We start from the raw sequence: 21,109 nt of genomic DNA, 5'->3' as shown, positions 1-21,109 counted from the left end.
CTCAGCACTGTGGGTCAACTTGTTCTAATCAGAAATCAGAAATAAACACAAATGAATTAATTTAAATAAATAGTGAAAGTGTATAAGGGTTTAGAACATTATGATAGAAGTATTTGATGGTCATCCCCATGCTCTATTATGTCTCATAAGCTGTTGCAGCAATTTAATTCAAATTAAGTAATAAAAAAGTTATCGTATAGTATGGCATATATATATATACTATATATATATATATATAGTATATATATATATATATATATATAGTAGAGCAAAAAGTAGGAAAAAAAGGAAAGAGCCTCTCTCAAGGAGGAGTCTCAATGTGAAATCTGGCGAGGTGACGTGTTGCCGGAAGACAGCGGTGGAATAGAGGAACACATCCATGGTGGAAACCAGAGTGTTTGTTGTGTTGGAGGAGAGAAAGCGTAGCTTAGTGTTCATCATCTAGAAGATGTTCAATGTCATGGCTGAATATTTAGATGATAGATGATGAGTGTGGAGGAGCTCTTTGAGGTCGATGGCCGCCTGTATTTATTAGAGCCAGAGTATACGGAGGTTCAGACAGCCTGCAATAATAGAATACAAGTAGACGTAGAAATGGAAATACTCAAGGAAAGTGCAAGTGTTTTGTTTTTTAACTCCAGAAAGTTCAGCAATGGTCAGGTGAACCTACTTATATAAACCTGTTGTATATTCTCCAACTGAAGAGGTAAACTGTTGTTTTACTGACTCTGTAACCTGAATATGCCAGAGAGTATTGCTATAATAAAGTGGTACAGTAGGTAAAATGTGCTCAAACAGGAACAACTGGAAGCAGAGTTGCATATTTCCTACGCACACATCAGGTCAAAGACATTTCCTTTGCTTTAATATCAAACTTTGTTACATTTATGTAACGGTTAAACATGCAGCTACCAACAGCAGAACAAGAGGATGTTTTTTCAGTGATTCCTAAATATTGTTTAATGTAACTATAAAAAAGACGGTGCCCTTGATCAGCCAGTGTTGATGGTGCTCACTTTGAACACTATGCTGTACGTGTATAATATTACATTTTATTTTAACAGTCACAAGTTTTGCAATCTAAACAACTTATAATTATGTCAGATAACTTTAAAATATTTATATTAAGTAGGCCTACAGTATGTCATCCATTTGCACTTGAGTTATACAATTTGGATTTAATAAAAATAAAAGTGAGTGTTTTATATTTGACAGTTTCTGCGTGTTATCCATATACTAATTTAAAACACGACATGTCTAATCTGATCTCACAAGTTTTTCAAATGTATTCTTTTGGCACTTTGAGTACCACAAGTATATATATATATATATATATGTATATATATATATATACATATATATATATATATAGAGAGAGAGAGAGCTTGTGGTACACACATTTTAGGGTGAACTGTCCCTTTTAAAAGTCTTAAATTTGACTTTAACAAATTCTACATAAATTTGTGTACATTTTTTGTGACTTTGCTCTAATCTTTGCATTTTTGAGAAATATTGCATAATGTGAATTCTTTAGGCCTCGGACAGTTATATTAAATCATCTGAGTAGTTTAGACACAGTGGTAAACGTATAATTACTCAAGCGCGGTATTTAAGTACAATTTTGGGATACTTAAACTTAACTTGAATATACATTATTCCCATCTGAAATGTAGTGAAGTAGAAGAATAAAGTAGCATAAAAATGTGAATACTCAAGTAAACTGCAAGTACCTCAAAGTTGTATTTAAGTACAGCTCATGAGTAAATGTACTTATTCACTTTCCAACACTGCTCACAAGAAAGAAACAAAGAAATATCCTCTGCCTCACATCTTCAACCACCTACGGTCCGTTTCTAGTAAAAGAGGACAAACAACAACACACCGCTGAATTCTACGTTTACAGAAACAGTTCAATCATCTCGGGATGACGGATGATCACATTCAGTTGATCAGATCTTTAAATGAAAGTTCAACTTGACAAAACAGGCAATGATGTAGTTTCTTTAATCATTTTAATTCCAGTTTGAATGTTAAACCAGCCACCAGCCACCAAACACGTCATTTAGTTTAACAGCTACCGTGCTGTCACTGTGCAGAGGTAGGAGTTAACAGATCATATTAATGACTGTGTTGCAAGCAGTAATTTTAATATATTTTAAAGTTGGTAAAGCTGCTGAGCCAGATTTGTAAGTACAGTCTTCATCGCAGCAGTATGTTTCCACAGCATGAACAGCATTATGATATTACAGAGGTGTAAGCGAGGTGCACAAGGCAAAGCTGGTCCTCTTGAAACCTGGAGAGCTCCACTCCACCCTGGAGCCCTGATATTACTCTAGTTCGCCGTCCCCTCCTTTACCTTTAGGGGTTCCTAACTACTTGGTTCCCTTCTCCTCTCTCCTCTCGCTCAGACCTCGACAGTAACAGAGCTCCCGGTGACTCGGACTCCAAACCAGCCGTCCCAGAACTTGGCGTCTTGTCCTCCATGTTCAAAGGTGATGAAACGCATCCCAGGGCCGTAGTCAGAGAATGTGTGGTTGACCTGGAGTTCAAACAGAGAGAAAGAGAGAGAGAGAAAACCACTGTGATCTGTTCAGTCTGGTGGACGAGAACAACTCAGTCGATTCATGTTTACGTTCAAGTGACAGTGCCCTCTATGGTGGGAGATATAAAGAGGAAGTCAGGTGACGTTATAGCAGTGGTTCTCTAAGTGTGTGACACATGACAGGTAGGCCCAATTCCAACCCATCCCCCCTACACCCTCTCCCTACCTACTTCCACTCCGTTCACGTAGAGGGTCTGCCATATTAAGGGGCATCCCAAACCCATCACTGGGGAGGGGAAGTGGGTTATAAAACCCTCCAACAGCGAGCCGGCATCGATGACGACTTAACCAGCTGCCCTTACTGACGACGTGCAACGCCGTTTAGTGTTCTTCATGGAACACGATCCGATGTCAGTTCCGTGCGACTACCGGTACAAACATTTACTGTAAATTGCTCAAACTGACATTTAATTTATTCTACTTTATTGTCATACAGACGTCAACTACATAAAGTAAATCGATTTTATTTAGGATCAAACATACCCTTGACCAGTCTAGAAAACGTCATGTTCATTAGATTGTAAATTGCTGTATATTATATGTATGTATGCATACAGTATAAATGTATATATATAACACACAACATGTATTTATAATTTTTTACCCCTATCAGGAGCTATAGACCCAAAATGTATTATATCTTCAACTGTGCGATACTGACTAAACAGAACAATAATTTAGTGCAATAATTCAGCTGTGCAATAATCTGGTTTACTCCGGCATTAACACTGCATTTATTTATACAGAACATTTAAACTAATATCCTTATTTTACACTATTCTTGCATTTTTATAAATGCATGCATTTATATTATTTGCATAGATCCTATGGGAGGGAAGTTGGTCCTGAAGTGGCCACTGTGTTTCTACCCTCCACCTTAAAGAAGGAGCTCCATTGAGCTGTGAGTGAGACTCCAGACAGAGTTCACTCCACCCAATTCCAATCCAATCCCTACACCCTCCCACTTCATGATGGAAGGTAGGGTATATATACAGCGGCCACTCTTCGGCAAGGAAATAAATATCAGAATCAGAATATATATATATCTACAGGCAGTGCCGTATATTATATGCATAGAAAATTCTACATGTGTTCAGACCATGTCAAGACAGGTCTCTTTAGAGCCTATTGCACTCCCCTCTCCCTCTATACTGCCCCCCTGTGGGCCAAGTTTAAAAAGGCGAGCATGCATCAGCTTCAGGTTGTCTACAATGACTGCATGCGGATATTACTTAAGAAACCAGGTGGTGTAGTGTCAAGCGAGCTGTTCTGTAATGCAGGTATCAACACTTTCCAGGTTCTGTTGAGAAACCTGATGTATAAAATTATATGTCGGCTAAATGATTCTCAGAACACCATTATCATGCTTCTGTCAAATCCTTGTTTTAGTGTTCAACCATACCAGTCACCCCTAATGAAACATTGGTATAACTGTCTTTTAAAAAAAGTGTCAGTTTCCATTTTAATGTATGTATTGTTGTTTGTGTTTTATGTTTTTTAATGGACTTCAAGTCTGTCAATAAAGAGAAATTATAAGAAAATGTAAATATTGCAACATTGCAAATAATAATGCTGAAACATAGGATCTATCATTAAGTGTGTAGTAATATAAATAAATAAGAATATTTGTTTAAATGTTCTGTATAAATAATGCAGTGTTAATGCTAAAGTAACCAGATTATTGCACTAAATTATTATAGGCTACTGTTAAGTCAGCAATGCACAGTTGAAGATATAATAAATTATGGGGTTATAGCTGCTGATAAGGGTAAAAAAATATTACATATGTTGTATAAATATACATCACACACACACAGTGAGCACCATGACACTCTGTCCGTCTCTGTAATTGTCCTCAGTCCAAATGTCAAAATCTATTGAAAAGATAGATGTAATAATTTCCAAAATTCAGAACTTGTTTTTAATCTAACGAAGTATTCTGCTTCATTCCATATTTGTTGCCGTTTAGTCTTTCAAAAACAACATTTTCTCTGCGGTCAAAAACTGTTTACTCTCCGGTATGCACCTGTATTAACGGGGCAGTCTACCAGCAATCTAAGCATCAGAAATTACATTTATATAAACACGTATTTTCCCCATTTTGGGTGATAAAGTCATCAAATATGATGACACACCTTCGAAGCCCATCTTGCTCTCGGGTTCACAGTGAATGCGGTGAGAGATGAGGAGAGACCAGTGTGTATTCTGTGTCTGAAAACTCTGACAGACCCAACGAATTAAGAAGACATTTAGAAACATTACATCTCGTTCACGTCAGTAAAAAAAGTGGTTTGATACTCCCGGATGAGCGTCTGTCCTCTCTTGTACCTGCTTCCACGAGCAGTCGTCAGAGTCAGGGTCCAGAGTCACCGGCTCCGGTTTGAACTCCTGCATGACCTCCTGGCTCTCATCCAGCAGACACACCGTCATCTGGTAGCTGCAGCCGCAATCCGACCTCCCGCAGTACCTGCAGGACGAGATGCCCGTTCAGCGACACTAACAGAAGCTGCGTACATGAATGTCAGTCCACCGCAGTCTTACCAGTCTTCCACTGTGACGGCAGGCTGAGCGTCCAGCTGGTCGCCAGAGTAATCCTCCGCTAACAGGTCGATCACCTGTCTCTTCAGACACAGCCTAGGACACACGGGATTATTCATGGGATTAATAAAAAAAGTAAAATAAAAAATAGATGTTGCATTCAAATAACGGATAATATGGGAAAATTATTTTTTCATACTTTACATTTGAAGAAGAAGAAGAAGAAGAAGAAGAAGAAGAAGAACAATAACTGTGGTAATATATTTATTCCTATCGTGTTAATACGGCCTAATAATGATATTGTTGAAGTGTTTTTTCCAGGGTTCATGGTTCCATTAAGTGATCCCAACTTTGGGATTATAGTTCCCAAGATAAAGAGCTGTGTAGTCGCTGTATTGAGCGGTGCACTGGATTTCTCACTCACTCACTCATCTTCAACCTCTTATCCAGGGTCGGGTCGCCGGGGGCAACAGCTCCAGCAGGGGACCTCAAACTTCCCTTTCCCGGGCCACATTAACCAGCTCTGACTGGGGGATCCCGAGGCGTTCCCAGGCCAGTGTGGAGATATAATCTCTCCACCTAATCCTGGGTCTTCCCCGCGGCCTCCTCCCAGCTAGTCGTGCCAGGAACACCTCCCTATGGAGGCGCCCAGGGGGCATCCGTACGAGATGCCCGAACCACCTCAGCTGGCTCCTTTCAACGCAAAGGAGCAGCGGCTCTACTCCGAGTCCCTCACGGATGACTGAGCTTCTCACCCTATCTCTAAGGGAGACGCCAGCCACCCTCCTGAGGAATCCCATTTCGGCCGCTTGTACCCGCGATGTAGTTCTTTGGGTCCTGACCCAGCCCTCATGACCATAGGTGAGAGTAGGAACGAAGATGGAACGGTAGATCGAGAGCGTTGCCTTCCGGCTCAGCTCTCTTTTCGTCACAACGGTGCGGTAAAGCGAATGCAATACCGCCCCCCCGCTGCTCCGATTCTCCGGCCAGTCCCATAGTCCCCTCACTCGCAAACAAGACCCTGAGGTACTTGAACTCCTTCACTTGGGGTGAGGAATCATTCCCTGGATTTCTATAGTATTTAAATATAGTCACATGACTACACATACAGCAATGAACACTCACTCAAAGGAGGTTGCAAAGTATTTGGTCACTCCGTCGACGCAGAAGTCGAAGCCACAGTCTCCCGGCATTTCCTCCACCTTCCACTGACTCCCGCCGTTCTCCGTCAGCTCCCAGAATTCCAGCTGTTCTGAGAGGGAAATGCACAGTGTCAGGCTGCCAATAGAAGTGTAGTGTATTTTCTAACTTGTATGCTCTCAAGAGTCAAGTTCAATTCCAAGAGCCGGTTTAGTTAAGTCTGACCAGCAACAAAAAAGGCTCAAGGATTGTCGATTTTTGACCTTAGAAATGACAAAACACGAGGTCCATTTACTGGCTTTTTTCAGAGCATCAACTTCATCTCAAGGGGCTGCTGATGAAGATCATGAGACACAGTTAAGTGAAGCCAGGCTAGCTGTTTCCCATTGTTTCCAGTCTCTGTGCTAAGCTAAGCTAACTGTCTCCTGGAGGTAGCCTCGTATTCACCATACAGACATGAGAGTGGTATCAATCTTCTCATTTAAGTCTCAGCAAGAACATGAATACGTGTAGTTCCCAAAATGTTGAACTATTCCTTTAAGACTGAGCACAGATGTAGCTCTGTGTGCAGCTCAGTGTGGTTAATACAGTAAAGTCAATCAAACCGATAAACAGAGAGTGATATTTAGATCATGGCTGAGCTATTTCCAGTCCTAGATGCAGCCTGTTTGTGTGCAGACTCATACGCTCAGATTAGCAGATGGATGTTTAAATATATTTATTTACTAAGCAAATAAAAATAGTCAACCTTTTGGCAAAGACACCGCAGGATTAAAGCTACTGATGACCCCTCGGACTGGGACTGTGTCACCCACTGATGGCAGTTTTCATCGTTTAAGTCTTTACTCTAGAAAAACACTGATCACTTCAGATAAATCAGAAATCTCAACTTAGTGTCACTTGCGAGTTTGAAATAGGCTCATTGTTGCCCCTTGTGGAGGTAAAAACAATTCCATTTTATTTATATAGCGTCAAATCATCAACAGAAGTTATCTGAAGACACGTTTCATATGGAGCAGGTCTGGGCAACAACTGCAGTTCTCACCAACCGTCGAGTACCAGTGGGCGTTTTTTTCGGCCTCAGGCGGCAGTAACAAGCTGGTTACGGCTTGAGACGCCACAATGAGGTGAAGAACAAGACACACTAGAAAACTTATTGAATATGGGAACCATGTGATTTTCACTTTACTTCTTGCCTATTTCATACTTTGGACAGTTTAGGGGACATAGTATACAAAAATAACATTTTCTGTCACGAAAATTCCTTTTCTTTCTACCCGGAGTGGCCAACACATTCTCATCCCAACTCGTCACATACTGACGCTTTGTCAGACCTCTTGGCGTCACTTTTCGGTCGCAGTGAACACGTGCTTATCTTTGTGAATTAAACAAAAAACACTTGCTTAGGTTTAGGCGACAAAACCACTTAATTAAGGTTTAGGAAAAAAACAACATGGCTGGGCTTAAAATTATTACGTTTCTAAAGTGACAATGAGACTTAAAGGGCCTGCTTGCTTGTTAACAGCGACACTTGTGGCCGTCAAGTCAACGAAAGTCAGCGTCCTGTTGCTCGCGCTTGTGCTCGCTCTACATAGACATGAACGAGCATCGCTCAAAATAGTGAGGCATGTACGTGAGAGGTGGAGCGAGCTAGCGGGTGAGAACGAGCGCGGTGCGTGAGTGAAGGCAAGCAGGCAGGCAGCGAAGCAGACACAGCATCGTCTACCCTGTGTCCTCTGGCTGCGGTCGGGGGGCCGGAGCAGGAAGAGTTAACACTGTTTAACAGACGGGCTTCACTAGATAGAACTTTGCGGTTTTGGTGCTTCCGTGTAGTTTGTGTTTGAGTGTTGTCTGAACAGCGTAGCCACACGCGAGCGTGCATGGGACACCGACCCGCAATGATTTATAAGAGTGTAAGAAGTTGCAAACAGTCCCTTTAACGTTGTGAACACGGGACACGAACGAACAGCTGATTGTAATGTGAAAATGAAACTTAACGCACGGGGACACTAACAGCGGTCCAATCCACTTCCCTCCCACCCGCCCGCCCTGTGTGTGTCTCTTTAGCCCTTTAAACTACGTCATCACACTCCACGGAACACTTTCTCTGAGCGGATGGGTTTACGTTGTAGTTAATTGAAGTAGTGCTTCTCACACGGACGCCAAAGGGTGCCTTGTGCGTTGGTACCACACGCCGATGGACGTGACAAAGCGTCGGTAATTTACACTCTGGGAATGAGAATGGGCTGCGGTGGCCGGCCCCAGACTAGATCCACTCCTGATCCAGTTACATAGCTGCAGATCCTCTATGAAGAAAACGACCTCTTACCTTCCCCACTGGGATTCTTCAGCAGGTTTTTGGTCATGATTACAGCGTATACAGAGAAGACAGAGTCTGCAGAAACAAGAAACAGCAACTTAGATCAATAATCGTCTCTGCTGCAGTTTCTATCGGGCTGTCCTGATCCACCCGATCGAGTCAGGCATCGGTTTGTTACCAGCTGTGACAGCGATGCTGGTATTGTTTTCACCTTGTGAGTCTGTGTGTGTGTGTGTGTGTGTGTGTGTCATCATGGTAAAATGTGGGTCATCATAGACAAATATGTAGGTACTGATGAACACAGTGTTGGGTCCAGCTGGGTTAAAAATAAAAGTGGCCCGTGTGAAGGCGGACCCAGAGAATCAAACCACAACACTAATACCCCGTCTGCTGACTCACAGCACAACAGACGGGGCAAAAGCCGCCCTCTTTACATGCTGAATAGGAGGTATCACAGAGGATCAACCGGTCATCAAACAGACAACAGTCAGCAGGAAAACAACCTGGGATAGCAGGTTGCCGTAGAAACCAGTTGCTCAAGGGCCTGTTTTTGGACATCCTGAGTGACACTGAAATGCAATTTACTTGATATTATTCAACTTAAGGAGTGTATAGGAATGACTGTAGTTATATATTCTATTACCTCATGTATAGAAAACCCCAAATATTCCTTCCTTTGTTGGGATTTTCATCAGTTTTGTGTCTGTGTGCTTAGTCTTTGAGACATTAAAGGGACAGTGTGTAGGATTTAGCAGCATCTAGTGATGTGGTTGCAGATTGCAACCAACTGAGTACCCCTCCGCTCACTCCTTCCTTTCCAAGACTGCGTCACCTCGCTCAGAGGTCATCCATACCGTAATAACTTTAGGAGCAACGGAAGTCAGACGGCAGCTGGCGGTACCACGGTTTTGAACTCTGCGGCTCAGGCTACTGTAGTTTCACAAGCGTGTCGGAGAACTACGTTCGTCTCCCGGTAACGCTAAAGTCTCTCTCTAGAGTCAGTGTTTGGTTTGTCCATTCTAGGCCGTTAACTGTGGCCGTTAAGTCAACGAAAGTCAGCGTCCTGTTGCTCACGCTTGTGCTCGCTCGACATAGACATGAAGGAGCATCGCTCAACACAGTGAGGCGACACACGTCAGCTAAAAGCACAATATCACTCTATATTTCAGCTGCTTGGCAGTAATGTTAGCTGACCAGACGAAGGTCTCTCCATGAATCAATGCTGATCCTAGTGTTGGCTTTTCCTGCCTCAGCCTCCCGACCGCGGCCGGAGGGAACGGGGGAGACGCCGGAGTTTGGTCTGAGACGATAACGTTTCTCTCTGCGGAGCCCCGTCACTTCACAAGACACGGGAAACCTCTGTTGGTCTGGAGGAGCTGCAGCAGTTATTTCTGCACAAACGTCCACTGAACATTCACTAGATACGGAAAGAGGAGTTAAAGGAATGAGGGCCGGGAGGAGGAGTTAAAGGAGCGAGGGCTGGAAAGAGGAGTTAAAGGAGCGAGGGCCGGGAGGAGTTAAAGGAGCGAGGGCTGAGAGGAGGAGTTAAAGGAGTGAGGGCTGGAAGGAGGAGTTAAAGGAAACGCTACTGCTCTTGCTCTATGGGCCCAATGGATGCAGAAGATCGCCGGATGATCCGGGTACTTTATCACTCGGCAGTCGAACCATTTTGGCTTCATGCGACACTGAGACACTCTAATAGGAATGAACAGAAGCCTGCAACGCTGTATCCACTTCTCTATTTACATCCGAGATGTAGATATGAAGGGCTAACGAAAACACAACGATTCTTAGTTTCTAGTGAATATTATATTCCATTTCTGCTAATAGATCCCCCGAAATGTTATGCACTTTTCTTTTAAAATCAGTATTTTAGAAAGTAAAAGTTCTGGCTCTCTGTTAGCGATGTGTCCATGGGGGAGAACAGATCAGGTTTTATTCTACCACATTTGTGTGCATTAGAAACTACTTAGTTGCGTATTTGTCCTGCATTTCACGGCTGAGGCTCCAAACACAAACAGCTGAGTCATCTGGCCCTGCAGACTCAAAGTCACAGGCATTAAAGGTGCAGTACGTGCACATTAATGTCATGCTCTACTGTACATGACACACTCTACTCAGTCTAAATACACAAGAGAAACAAAACATGTTACTCACAGCCAAGGGAAGGCAAGTGCAGTCTTCTGTTTCGTCTGTTTCTTTCTGACGAACACTTGAGCTCCTCTGCAGCACGGCGCCCCCCGTTACAGTGGAGCTTTTATAGCCGGGGAGCACACACACACACACACACGCAGTGAGAGAGACAGAAAGGGACGAAGAGGAGGAGGAGGAGGAGGAGGAGAGACACAAAACACCCGATCTGCAGGTCGGGGAAAGCATCCATCCAGCGGAAACACACATGCACACACTCAGCACAAATGTCAGTTAGAGCGAACACACCAACACCAACAGAGGAGGAAAACCTTCAGTGCTCTTCTTTAAAGATCAGAGTTTATGATACAGTTAAATAAACAAATACAGAAACATGTCAAATAAACAGGAAGAAGCAAGAACCTAGAGGGTCTCAGGAGATGGGTTTAGGGATTTGGAAACTGACGGTGGCTCTGAGTTTGAAGTAGTACATCCTTTAGTTTGACTGTATAGACTTGGTCTTTGTCTTAAATATAAACACTTAAATGCATTATGGCCGAAATAAGACACTTCACGGAAGAGAAAAAATTTCGGATGCAACAGCGACACCAAACAAAGTATGGTAGAAAATAACAAAAAAAGGTAAACAGCATAAATCCAACGGTCGTTAGGAGCATTAAAGGACCCATATCGTGCTCATTTTCAGGTTCATACATACTTACTATGTGTTTCTACTAGAACATGTTTACATGCTGTAATGTTAAGAAAAAAACTAATTTTGCTCATACTGTCTCCTTGAATATACCTGTATTCACCCTCTGTCTGAAACGCTCCGTTTTAGTGCATTTCAACGGAATTGCAACAGAATTGCGTTGCTAGGCAACAGCTTGGGTCCTTGTTTACTTCCTGTCAGCTGATGTTATTTACATACACTGCAACAGGAAATAAACTGGGACACATTTAGAATGTTTACGTTTAAAACCGTGTAATGATATATATATATTGTATATTTGTGACATCACAAATGGACAGAAATCCTGCGGCTTGTTTCAAACGCACAATTTCTGAATACGGGCTGTGTGTATTACTCCGTATTATAAGCGCTTCGATACTTTCACAGTATTTATAAAGCACTTAAACCTGCATTATAATATAAAAGTCATGAAAATCTCACTTTTTACAATATGGGACCTTTAAAGATATTAGCCTGATAATAGCCTGCTCAGGTGTGCTGCATCTCTGACGAGGTCTCAACTCCCCCCATCAACATCCTGGAGGAAAAGGGAAAACACAGCGAAGGACAAGATAGGGCCAACCCTGAGGCCGTCACATACAGTACATGTCATTTTCTTATTATACCTACTTTAATTACTCTCATTTTTTAACTGGAAAACTGGCCAAACAATTCAATATCAGGATAAAGACATTTTTGCCTGTATAGTTGTAGTAACATCTACCACCTGCAGAGGGCGGTAATGTAGTAGAGTAGAGTAAATGCAGTTTTTTATGGAGAACTGATAAACGCAGTTACAGATCAAATGAAATCTCGAAACCTGAGATAAAAAATCTGCGATGTTTATTCCAGACTACAAAGACTATGATGCTGTTGTTTAGTGTTAAATGGTGAAAAAATATCAAGTCTGAATGTACATGATGTTATTGTATTTCAGTGGTTATTAGGTTACTAGCACATAGATAACATCGTGAGTGGGTATACAAAATTAGGCTTTATTCTGGGCCACAACACCAACGGGTCACAACACAATGAACGCATTACATACATCACAACATGACACGAAATACCTCCCAATATGGGAGAGGAATGATTCAAGTTAAACATTGCAGTTTCATCAGGATTGTCCTGCAGACAGTACAGTACAACATTCAACAACCAATAAGGAAAATAACACTGTGCCATAAATAAAGAGTGGTGTATAAATCATACAAAGGCAGACGTTTTCAAGAAACACTGGGGCTGCAAACACGGCTTTAAACACCTTTAAGGAATGAAGAAATGCTGTAGCGTTAGTGCCTTTTGTTGGAGGTGCATCTTTTCCCGGTCAACACAATACAAAGAGTATATTCCGATGAGCTTCTGATTCATGTCCAAAACAGCAGTGCATATTTCAGCTGCATGACCCTTGTAGTCTTTCCTGCTTTGGCATTTTAGTGCAGATCCAGTGATGCAGCACCCATAACTGTCCCTTCATAAATGGGTTGCCTGCTTATCGTTCGTTTCCTTACTTGTTTGGGAATGAGATGATGATTCCAGTTCTTAGGAACAGCTGCAGGGGAGGCTCCTTCCTGGAGCTAAGCTTCAGAGGACGCCTGGGGTTTGAGCTGGGCCTTCTCCATGGTCGTACCGTACGGATCCGACCTTTTGAAGAAGCCCATCTGGAGGGAAACGTGGAGGGAGGAAGATCAGATAGAAATCAATCTGAGAATAAGTCTGGACTGTAAGGGGATATCTGTAGAAGTGAGTATTATTATGTTTTGCTCTGACGTTGGCCCATCAGAGCATGGTTGGGTTGTGTTATAAAAGCTGATTTCAGTGGAGCAGACTCCGTATATACTCAGTAAGTCAAATGCAATATAAATATGCATCAACACACAACATATAGACTACAATCACATTCAAAAAGTACCCTTTGTAACACCATAATTGAAAAAAGAAGTTTGTTGATTTCATATTTTACTCTTTTCTGAGCTAAAACATATTTTATCGAGTTCAACTTCAACTGTCAGCTTTATTTTGTCCCTGGAGGACAACTGGTTTCACAGCAAAGCATTGTTTAAGATGTACATCATCCCAAATCAGGAAGCATGAGACAAAGGGGCGGGCAAAGACGTGTAAAAGGTCCTCCACCCACGCGAGATAGGAGCAAGACAGCCAGACTGAAAGAGACACGAAACCAAGTGACACGGCCACGCCGGTTGTAGTCCTTTTGTGTCTCTTTCTGTGTGGACATTTTCTGTCTGTTTGTGGACATTTTGTTCCTCCTTGTGATTCTTTGTGTTACTTTGTGATCATTTTTCATCTGTCTCTTTTTAGTCATTTTGCATGTCTTTTTTGTCGTTGTGTCTCTTTCTAGTCATCTTACGTGTCTTTGTAGTCGTATTGCATCTCTGTCGTTATTTTGTGTCTCTTTCTAGTCATTTGGTGTCTCTCTTTGGTCGTTTTGTGTTTCTTTGTAATCATGTTGTGTCTATTTGCATCATCGTTGTTATTTGTATTGTGTGTCTCTTTGTAGTGGATTTGCATCTCTTTGTGGTCGTTCTGTGTCTCTTTGTAGTTATTTTGCGACAGAGTAGTCGTTTTGTGTCTCTCTGTGGTTGTTTTGTAGTCCTTTGTGGATGTTTTGCATCTCTTTGTAATCATGTTGTGTCTATTTGCGGTCTTTTTGTGACTCTTTGCATGTCTTTGTGGTGGTTCTGTGTCTCCTTGTAGTCGTTTTGCGTTTCTTTGCAGTCGCTCTCTGTCTCTTTGTTGTGTTTTTGCATCTGTTTGTGGTGGTTTTGCATGTCTTTGTAATGGTATTGTGTCTCTTTGTAGTAGTTTTGCATGTCTTTGTGGTGGTTTTGCATGTCTTTGTGGTGGTTTTGCATGTCTTTGTAGTGTTTTTTTGTGTCTTTGTAGTGTTTTTTTGTCTCTTTGTGGTGGTTTTGCACGTCTTTATAGTGGTTTTGTGTCTCTTTGTAGTTGTTTTGCGTTTCTTTGCAGTCGCTCTCTGTCTCTTTGTTGTGTTTTTGCATCTGTTTGTGGTGGTTTTGCATGTCTTTGTAACGGTATTGTGTCTCTTTGTAGTAGTTTTGCATGTCTTTGTGGTGGTTTTGTGTCTCTTTGTAGTAGTTTTGCATGTCTTTGTGGTGGTTTTGTGTCTCGTTGTAGTAGTTTTGCATGTCTTTGTGGTGGTTTGTGTCTCTCTTGGTGTTTTTTAGCATGTATTTGTAGTGGTTTTGTGTGTCTTTTGTAGTGGTTTTGTGTCTCTTTGTGGTGGTTTTGCATGTCTTTGTAGTGGTTCTGTGTCTCTTTGTAGTGGTTTTGCGTTTCTTTGGAGTCGCTCTCTGTCTCTTTGAAGTGGTTTTGCATCTGTTTGTTGTGGTTTTGTGTCTCTTTGTGGTGGTTTTGTATCTGTTTGTTGTGGTTTTGTGTCTCTTTGTGGTGGTTTTGCATCTGTTTGTTGTGGTTTTGTGTCTCTTTGTGGTGGTTTTGTATCTGTTTGTTGTGGTTTTGTGTCTCTTTGTGATGGTTTTGCATCTGTTTGTGGTGGTTTTATATCTCTGTGGTTTTGCCAGCTTTTTAGTGGTTTTGTGTCTCTTTGTAGTGGTTTTGCATGTCTTTGTAGTGGTTTTCTGTCTTGTGATTTTCCAACAAGAAATGCTAACAGTCCCTTCCAACAGAGGCTCTGTGCCAGGTGGACCTGTGTCATTTTGCTCTGTGTAGTAACACCAACTAACCCCCATTCAAACTGTACCTGAGGTGTCCTTATACAACATTTTAACACATTTCAGACAGTCAGAAACTGTGATTTTCTTGTATAAGCAGGGTGAGTTATCTGCTTGTTACCTTGTATAGTAGATAAATGAGCAGGGCGAGTAACAGCAACCCAGCTAGAATAGCCAGGATGATGATCCACACTGGGACAGGAAACGGACTCTCCGGCTTGTTCCACATCACAGCCGTCACCACCTGAACAACAGGAAACCACATCATACAGGTGAGTCTCCGCACCACCTTTCACTGACATTCACATGTAAATATAAAAAAACAATCCAATAAAGAAATACCTTTTTGGATCCTGACGGTTTGAATTTGGGAGGAATAGAATAAGGCATCCTGTCCACCTGGTACTGAACAGAGCACTCCAGAACATACTGCTTATAGGACCTCTGTGGACAAACAAACAGTTATATAGCAGAGTGATATAATAACATAACAGCTAACATAACGAAATACCTTTGATACCAAGTAATAAATAAAGTAATATTACTTTTTAAAGGAATAATAAGTAAAAAGTAACTTACTAAACTTCCTGAGTAATTTGCCCAACACTGCATGAAATAGACTTCAGCGTGATAACTACTGTACAACAACACTAGCGTAAAACTGATAAAATCCACTAATAAGTTGTACAAAAGATGTGTAATTCATCAAACAGAATCATATTCAATCATCCTGTCTAAGGCCCCATACCGTTTAATATATCCTACATACTAATTCTACCCAGGACAACGCCATGTAGCCCCTTCTCTCTCTCCCCCTTTCTAAACTGTCCACTGTCCTATCAATAAAGGCTTGAAAATGCCCAAAAAAAATTATCTTTGAAAAAATTAAAATAAATAAATAATAAAGATTAAAGTACAAAAAATGTAAACAAAACAAAACACACAGAAACAAAATACAAAACAAGAAAAAATATATAATAAAATAAAAACAAGGAAAAATTAAAGGATAAAAAAATACAAAACAAAACTCACAGAAAAAAACAAAACAATAAATAAATAAATACGGTTGTTATTTTTGTGATCTGTCTGTTTTGGATGGTGTTGTTTTGTTTTCTTTCTTCACAGTATTCCTTATCTTGCACATATTTTTACCTTGAGATGATCATTTATGTCAGTGTCTTGTCTGATAAATGGAAAAATAAAATCTCTATAAATAAAGCGTTAATAAAAGACAAAAACAGAAGATGGCAGTAAAAAATGTTGTCTTTGGGAGACCGTTTTGATTTGTCCTTGAGAACTGTCAGTGGACATGCTGTATTGTTTACTGGTATTATAACTGCTAAAATATACTATGAAAATGTGTAAATATAGTGTAGTAAATACATGTATAGAATTAGCATGTAGTGTGGAGTAACTGTTGTTTGATGACCTGCCTGACAGAGGGCAGTATAGGAACACAGACGTTCTGACTTTATGCTGCTTTTCTCATCCAGTCTGACTCCAGTTTCCTGTCCTAACGGATCACATATGGACCTGCGCTGTAGAGCAGAGAGTGCTGTTGTCTCACCTCGATGAAGGTTTCAGCCCACAGTCTGGAGCGAACAGTCAGGATAACGCTGGCACCTCTCTCCAGCAGCCCGACGTCACACTGCAGCTGCCAGCACTGCACCGTAGAGCAGGTCTACGGAGGGACGGAGACACAGTCAGACACACAGTAACACACAGATAACGGAGCATCCAGCACTGTTGATTTTCATCAATGGACTGGCCAAGAAGTATCAAACCAAAATGATTTCTAGCAGCTTCTTCTGCAGGAATCATAAAATATAAAATAATTATTCCCATACATTTTAAAAAATAATAGACAAGTCACGGCACAATATTGATTTGAAAACACTACACATGCCTATCCATTTTAAAAGATAAATCCATACCGCATCTTCATTATTAAAATGTGCCTTAAAGGAGCAGTGTGTAGGATCTGTTGGTATCTAGCAGTGAGGTGAGAAGATTGCAACCAACTGAAGCCTCTCCCATGTGCCAAGCGTGTTGGAGAGTTACGGTGCAAAAGCATGAATGTCCCTCTCTAGAGCCAGTAGGTCATTTGGAGTAGAGCCAGTGCGTAGAGTGTGTGTGTACGTGGGAAATGAGTGGTGAAGCAAGAGAGAGAGAGCGGCGGCGACGACGGGAGCAAGTAACATTACTGACTCCGACCCAAACAGGAAAATTTAACACAGTGGTTTGTCCGTTCTGGGCTACTGTAGAAACATGGCAGCTGGCTCCGTGAAGAGGACCCGCTCCGTACGTAGATATATGCGGCTCATTCTAAGGTAAGGAAAACGCAACGACTCTTATTATCAGGTGAATGTACACTAAAGAAAATATTGTTATTAATATTTGATTTAATTTCTGCCAAAAGAACCCCCTAATTGTTACAGACTGGTCCTTTAAATACAGAGCCGATATGAGTTTACTGCAGATATATATTGGTATCGGTGTACATGTTGGCCGATAAGTGACGAGAAATAGCAGTACAGAAATGCCAAACTAGGTATGAGGTGATTTGAGCTGTAATTGTGATACTTAAAGCTAGGGGCGGTAATGCTCAGAAACTAGCAAAAGTATACTAGATTTTAAAAATGATCCAACCGAAAAACCCAGCCCAGTGTTGTCAACTCCTTTCCAATGGAAGCAGCTAGCAGCACTAGCTCCAAAAATCCCTAAATCTAGAGAGCTTTGCTATTTCTTTTCACTTCATTCATTCTACACAAAACGCTGAACTAATCAATTTAAAGATCTGGAACCAGGCTAGGATATCACTCCAGTGACACATTAAACTGTCTCAAAGAAATAAACCTGAATAACATGTCTTGAATGTTTATTTTGCATATTACGCTCTGGACGTGAACATGTCAAAAAAGTCAGTCAAAAGTCATTTCAATACGGAAACTAACATCAAACTTTCAAACAGTGGAGCATGGATGTTTGGAAACATCTTCAACACGTGGTTAGATTCTCCAATTTAAAAAAATACCATAAGAGATTAGCTCTCAGACATTAGAGTCAGTGACGCAGGACGCACAAAAGCAACTCAGTAAATCTCAAACCTAATTAACTTCATCTCACAAACAATTACAGCGAGCAGCAGGCGATGTTGAACAGACCTCATTATATCTATTCCCATTTCCTCTGTTGAAAGAAATGATGTCATTACAATCCAGTGTTACCTCTTCCTACGATTGGTTTAAATGTACTACATGAATGTGCAGAGCCCGCACAAAAACAAAAGTCACATTACACTTCAGGCCACACACACTAATGAAAACACACTCCCATAAGGAACCCGGTGGGACCGAACACCCAGCACAAGAGCCTCAGTTGTGGTGTGTTGATTCCCTCCACATGCTGAGTCGAGGAGGAAAGAGAAAGAGAAAAACAAACACCTCCCGGGGTTTTTATGGGACACATGGAGGCAACTCCTCTGTCCTGATGAGGAACAACTGTTCTCAGCAAGTTAGAGAAGAAAAGGTAAATACACCCAAAATGGGTTATTTTGTCAGTTTACAATTCGAAACCGGCTAATGCCGGGTACACACGATACGAGAATCAAGAGGATTTTGGGCCTGATTCCCTCCTCCTGCCATCCTGACGATCGTCAACAAAGCCCTGATTGTTTGATGGTTCTAAAGATCCAGATGTTCTTGTGGTGTGAGGTATGTTAAGAGTTTTTTTTACATCCTCCGATCGGCTCAGAAGTCCATCCTGGCCTGGTAAATATTAAACATGTTCAATATTCATAATGGGATCTCCTGTTGTGTGTGGGGAACCCCGAGGACAGCTGATGACGCAGTCACGTGGGAAAGAACGACAGCCAATAGAGAACCAAGCTGACTGAAGAAGGAAGGACAACCACCGCCGTCATGGCGGCCGCAGCTAAAGCATGAGCTAATGCTCAACCTGAAGCATAAAGTAGTAGTAGGATGGAGCTCAGAGATGAGAGGAGCAACTTGTTGAATTGTGGCAACAACGCAAGTGTTTATTTAACGTGTCTCCATGACTTATGAATATATCTCCATGAATATAACTATCAGAATTAATAGCTGTAATAATAATAGAAGTATAACTAATACTAATAATAATAAAGAGGCTGATGATATCGATGGTAGCAGTGGGTGTGAAGCAGGCAGCAGACGCAGCACCTGACAATTGAATGGAAACACGACTATTGTTGCCTAAACACACCCGAATATCCCACTGAACTGTCGGTGGCCGGATTGCATTGTGGGTAATGTTGGCCCCAGGTTTTGACGAGGAAGAAGAATGAGTGGAATAAAAAAAGATGATATCTCTGGTTCTGCTTTTTTACCTGTCCGTCACAAGTGTGACAGTGTTATAAGAGTGCAATGCTAAATCAGCGAAGTCAATAGAAACAGTGCGTGCACCTGTAAATGAACTGTGTCCACGGAGAAACACGGACACGGAGAAAACTCCCTATTCTTTCCACGTTGTCTCACCAGGTTTCCTTGTTCAGCCAGGAGGTCTCTGTAGACTTCCCTCCTCCGGATGTGGTGCTCCGTTCTGGACGTCAGTGACGTGGACGCCTCTGCTGCTGGAGGCTGGAGCTGCATACACAAAGACATCGACGCAGTCATTAACAAACACAATCAACCGTTCAAGGTCTTTAATGGTCTCACCGTGCCAACCGAGCTGTGTTTAAGTGTGTGTGTCCTCACCTTGAGTTTCAGTGCATTGAAGGTGTGTTTGGAGGAGCAGCTGAGCGGCCCCTCAGTGACCACCTCCACAGGGTAGAGCAGCTCGTGGCCGTGAGCCCTCAGAGGACATCTCACCTGTAACGTGGACTGGCTGACCACACTGGGACCGTTATTCACCAACTGGAAGAGACACATTCAGTTTAAACTTTTGCTTTTTTTGCTGTTTTTACAAAAACCTGCTTAAGAAACACAAATGGCTTCTATGGTGAAATGAATCTTCATGGAGCGCAGCAACATTGTACGTCCTGATGCAGGTTATAAACACATTCTCTTGCGATATAATGGATTTGTGTTTGTCTTCAGGACTGTACAAACGTTACTCGGGTGGGGAGGGGGGCTGAGTGCCATATTTTATTTTATAAAAATAAGCAATTGTATTTATTTTATTATTATTATTTATTTGCTGTGGTGTTTTTATTTTGGAACCTCCCCTTGACTTAGAAAAAAACTGCAATATCCTACCATCTCAAAGCAATATATTTATTACAGAGCCCCAAAAATGTTCAATATTACATGAATTAATAAATATAAAATAAGTAGTCATTAGAATAAATTCTGTATAATATATAAATAAACCAATATTTTGTGAAATAACTTAAGAAACTATTAAAACTCATCTCATTATTATGAAATGTTATACGTATACTGCTTTATTTTCATAGCGGTTTTAAAGGGGTTCATTTTTATTTCATATTAGAAATTTTGGTTTCGCAATTTTTCCCAATGACACTTTTATTATTATTATTAAATGCATGCTCATGGGGGATCTCTTGTTGGGTTTCTAAATTAAAGAGAACAGTCTAGACCTGCTCTATGTGAAAAGTGTTTTGAGATAACTATAAAAATAAATTGAATTGAATTTAAATTGAATTTCATGTTACTTTTTATTTCCTAATGTCATATTTCCTAATTATTTTTTTTTTAATTTCCTAATATTATTTTTCATGACAGTGGTGTTTTCATCACCCCCTCACCTTTCAGCCAATTGTTAACTAATTGTTTGATTGTGGTGAGGAAAATAATGTTATGTATTTGATCTCTTTTTATAATATAATAAATCTCACAAAGGAAAGCTGAAATAAAATCTAAATATGGGGGAAGAAAAATAAATAAAGACCCTTCCCTGTTTAGACTTCCCTCCCTTCAGCAAAAATAAAAATT

The 21,109-nt window shown here is 41.1% G+C and overlaps 2 protein-coding genes across 2 annotated transcripts in view; both read right to left on the bottom strand.

The window, feature by feature from the left end:
• Positions 1–2,269: 2,269 nt before the first annotated feature.
• On the bottom strand, positions 2,270–10,893 carry LOC141768318 (F-box only protein 2-like). The gene is made up of 6 exons (XM_074636543.1): positions 10,758–10,893; positions 8,610–8,675; positions 6,266–6,392; positions 5,144–5,236; positions 4,931–5,069; positions 2,270–2,539 (listed from the first exon to the last, which is right to left on the bottom strand). Exons 2-6 carry the CDS (start codon positions 8,644–8,646, stop codon positions 2,405–2,407), a joined length of 531 nt encoding a protein of 176 aa, XP_074492644.1. The 5' UTR covers positions 8,647–8,675; positions 10,758–10,893; the 3' UTR covers positions 2,270–2,404.
• Positions 10,894–12,438: 1,545 nt separating this feature from the next.
• LOC141768257 (integrin alpha-5-like) overlaps positions 12,439–21,109 on the bottom strand; it is a 54,598-nt gene continuing 45,927 nt past the window's right edge. Inside the window, exons 25-30 of the mRNA XM_074636410.1 lie at positions 19,910–20,068; positions 19,691–19,798; positions 16,744–16,857; positions 15,519–15,620; positions 15,298–15,420; positions 12,439–13,124 (exon numbers count right to left, since the gene is read on the bottom strand). Coding sequence (XP_074492511.1) covers positions 13,041–13,124; positions 15,298–15,420; positions 15,519–15,620; positions 16,744–16,857; positions 19,691–19,798; positions 19,910–20,068 — 690 coding nt within the window. The 3' untranslated portion in view covers positions 12,439–13,040. The remainder of the gene's footprint in view (positions 13,125–15,297; positions 15,421–15,518; positions 15,621–16,743; positions 16,858–19,690; positions 19,799–19,909; positions 20,069–21,109) is intronic.

This window comes from Sebastes fasciatus, chromosome 1 (assembly GCF_043250625.1).
Source record: "Sebastes fasciatus isolate fSebFas1 chromosome 1, fSebFas1.pri, whole genome shotgun sequence".
In the NCBI taxonomy this organism is placed as follows: domain Eukaryota; kingdom Metazoa; phylum Chordata; class Actinopteri; order Perciformes; family Sebastidae; genus Sebastes; species Sebastes fasciatus.
Note: the sequence above shows the minus strand (reverse complement) of the source record. Positions and strands in the feature narration are given on the sequence as shown.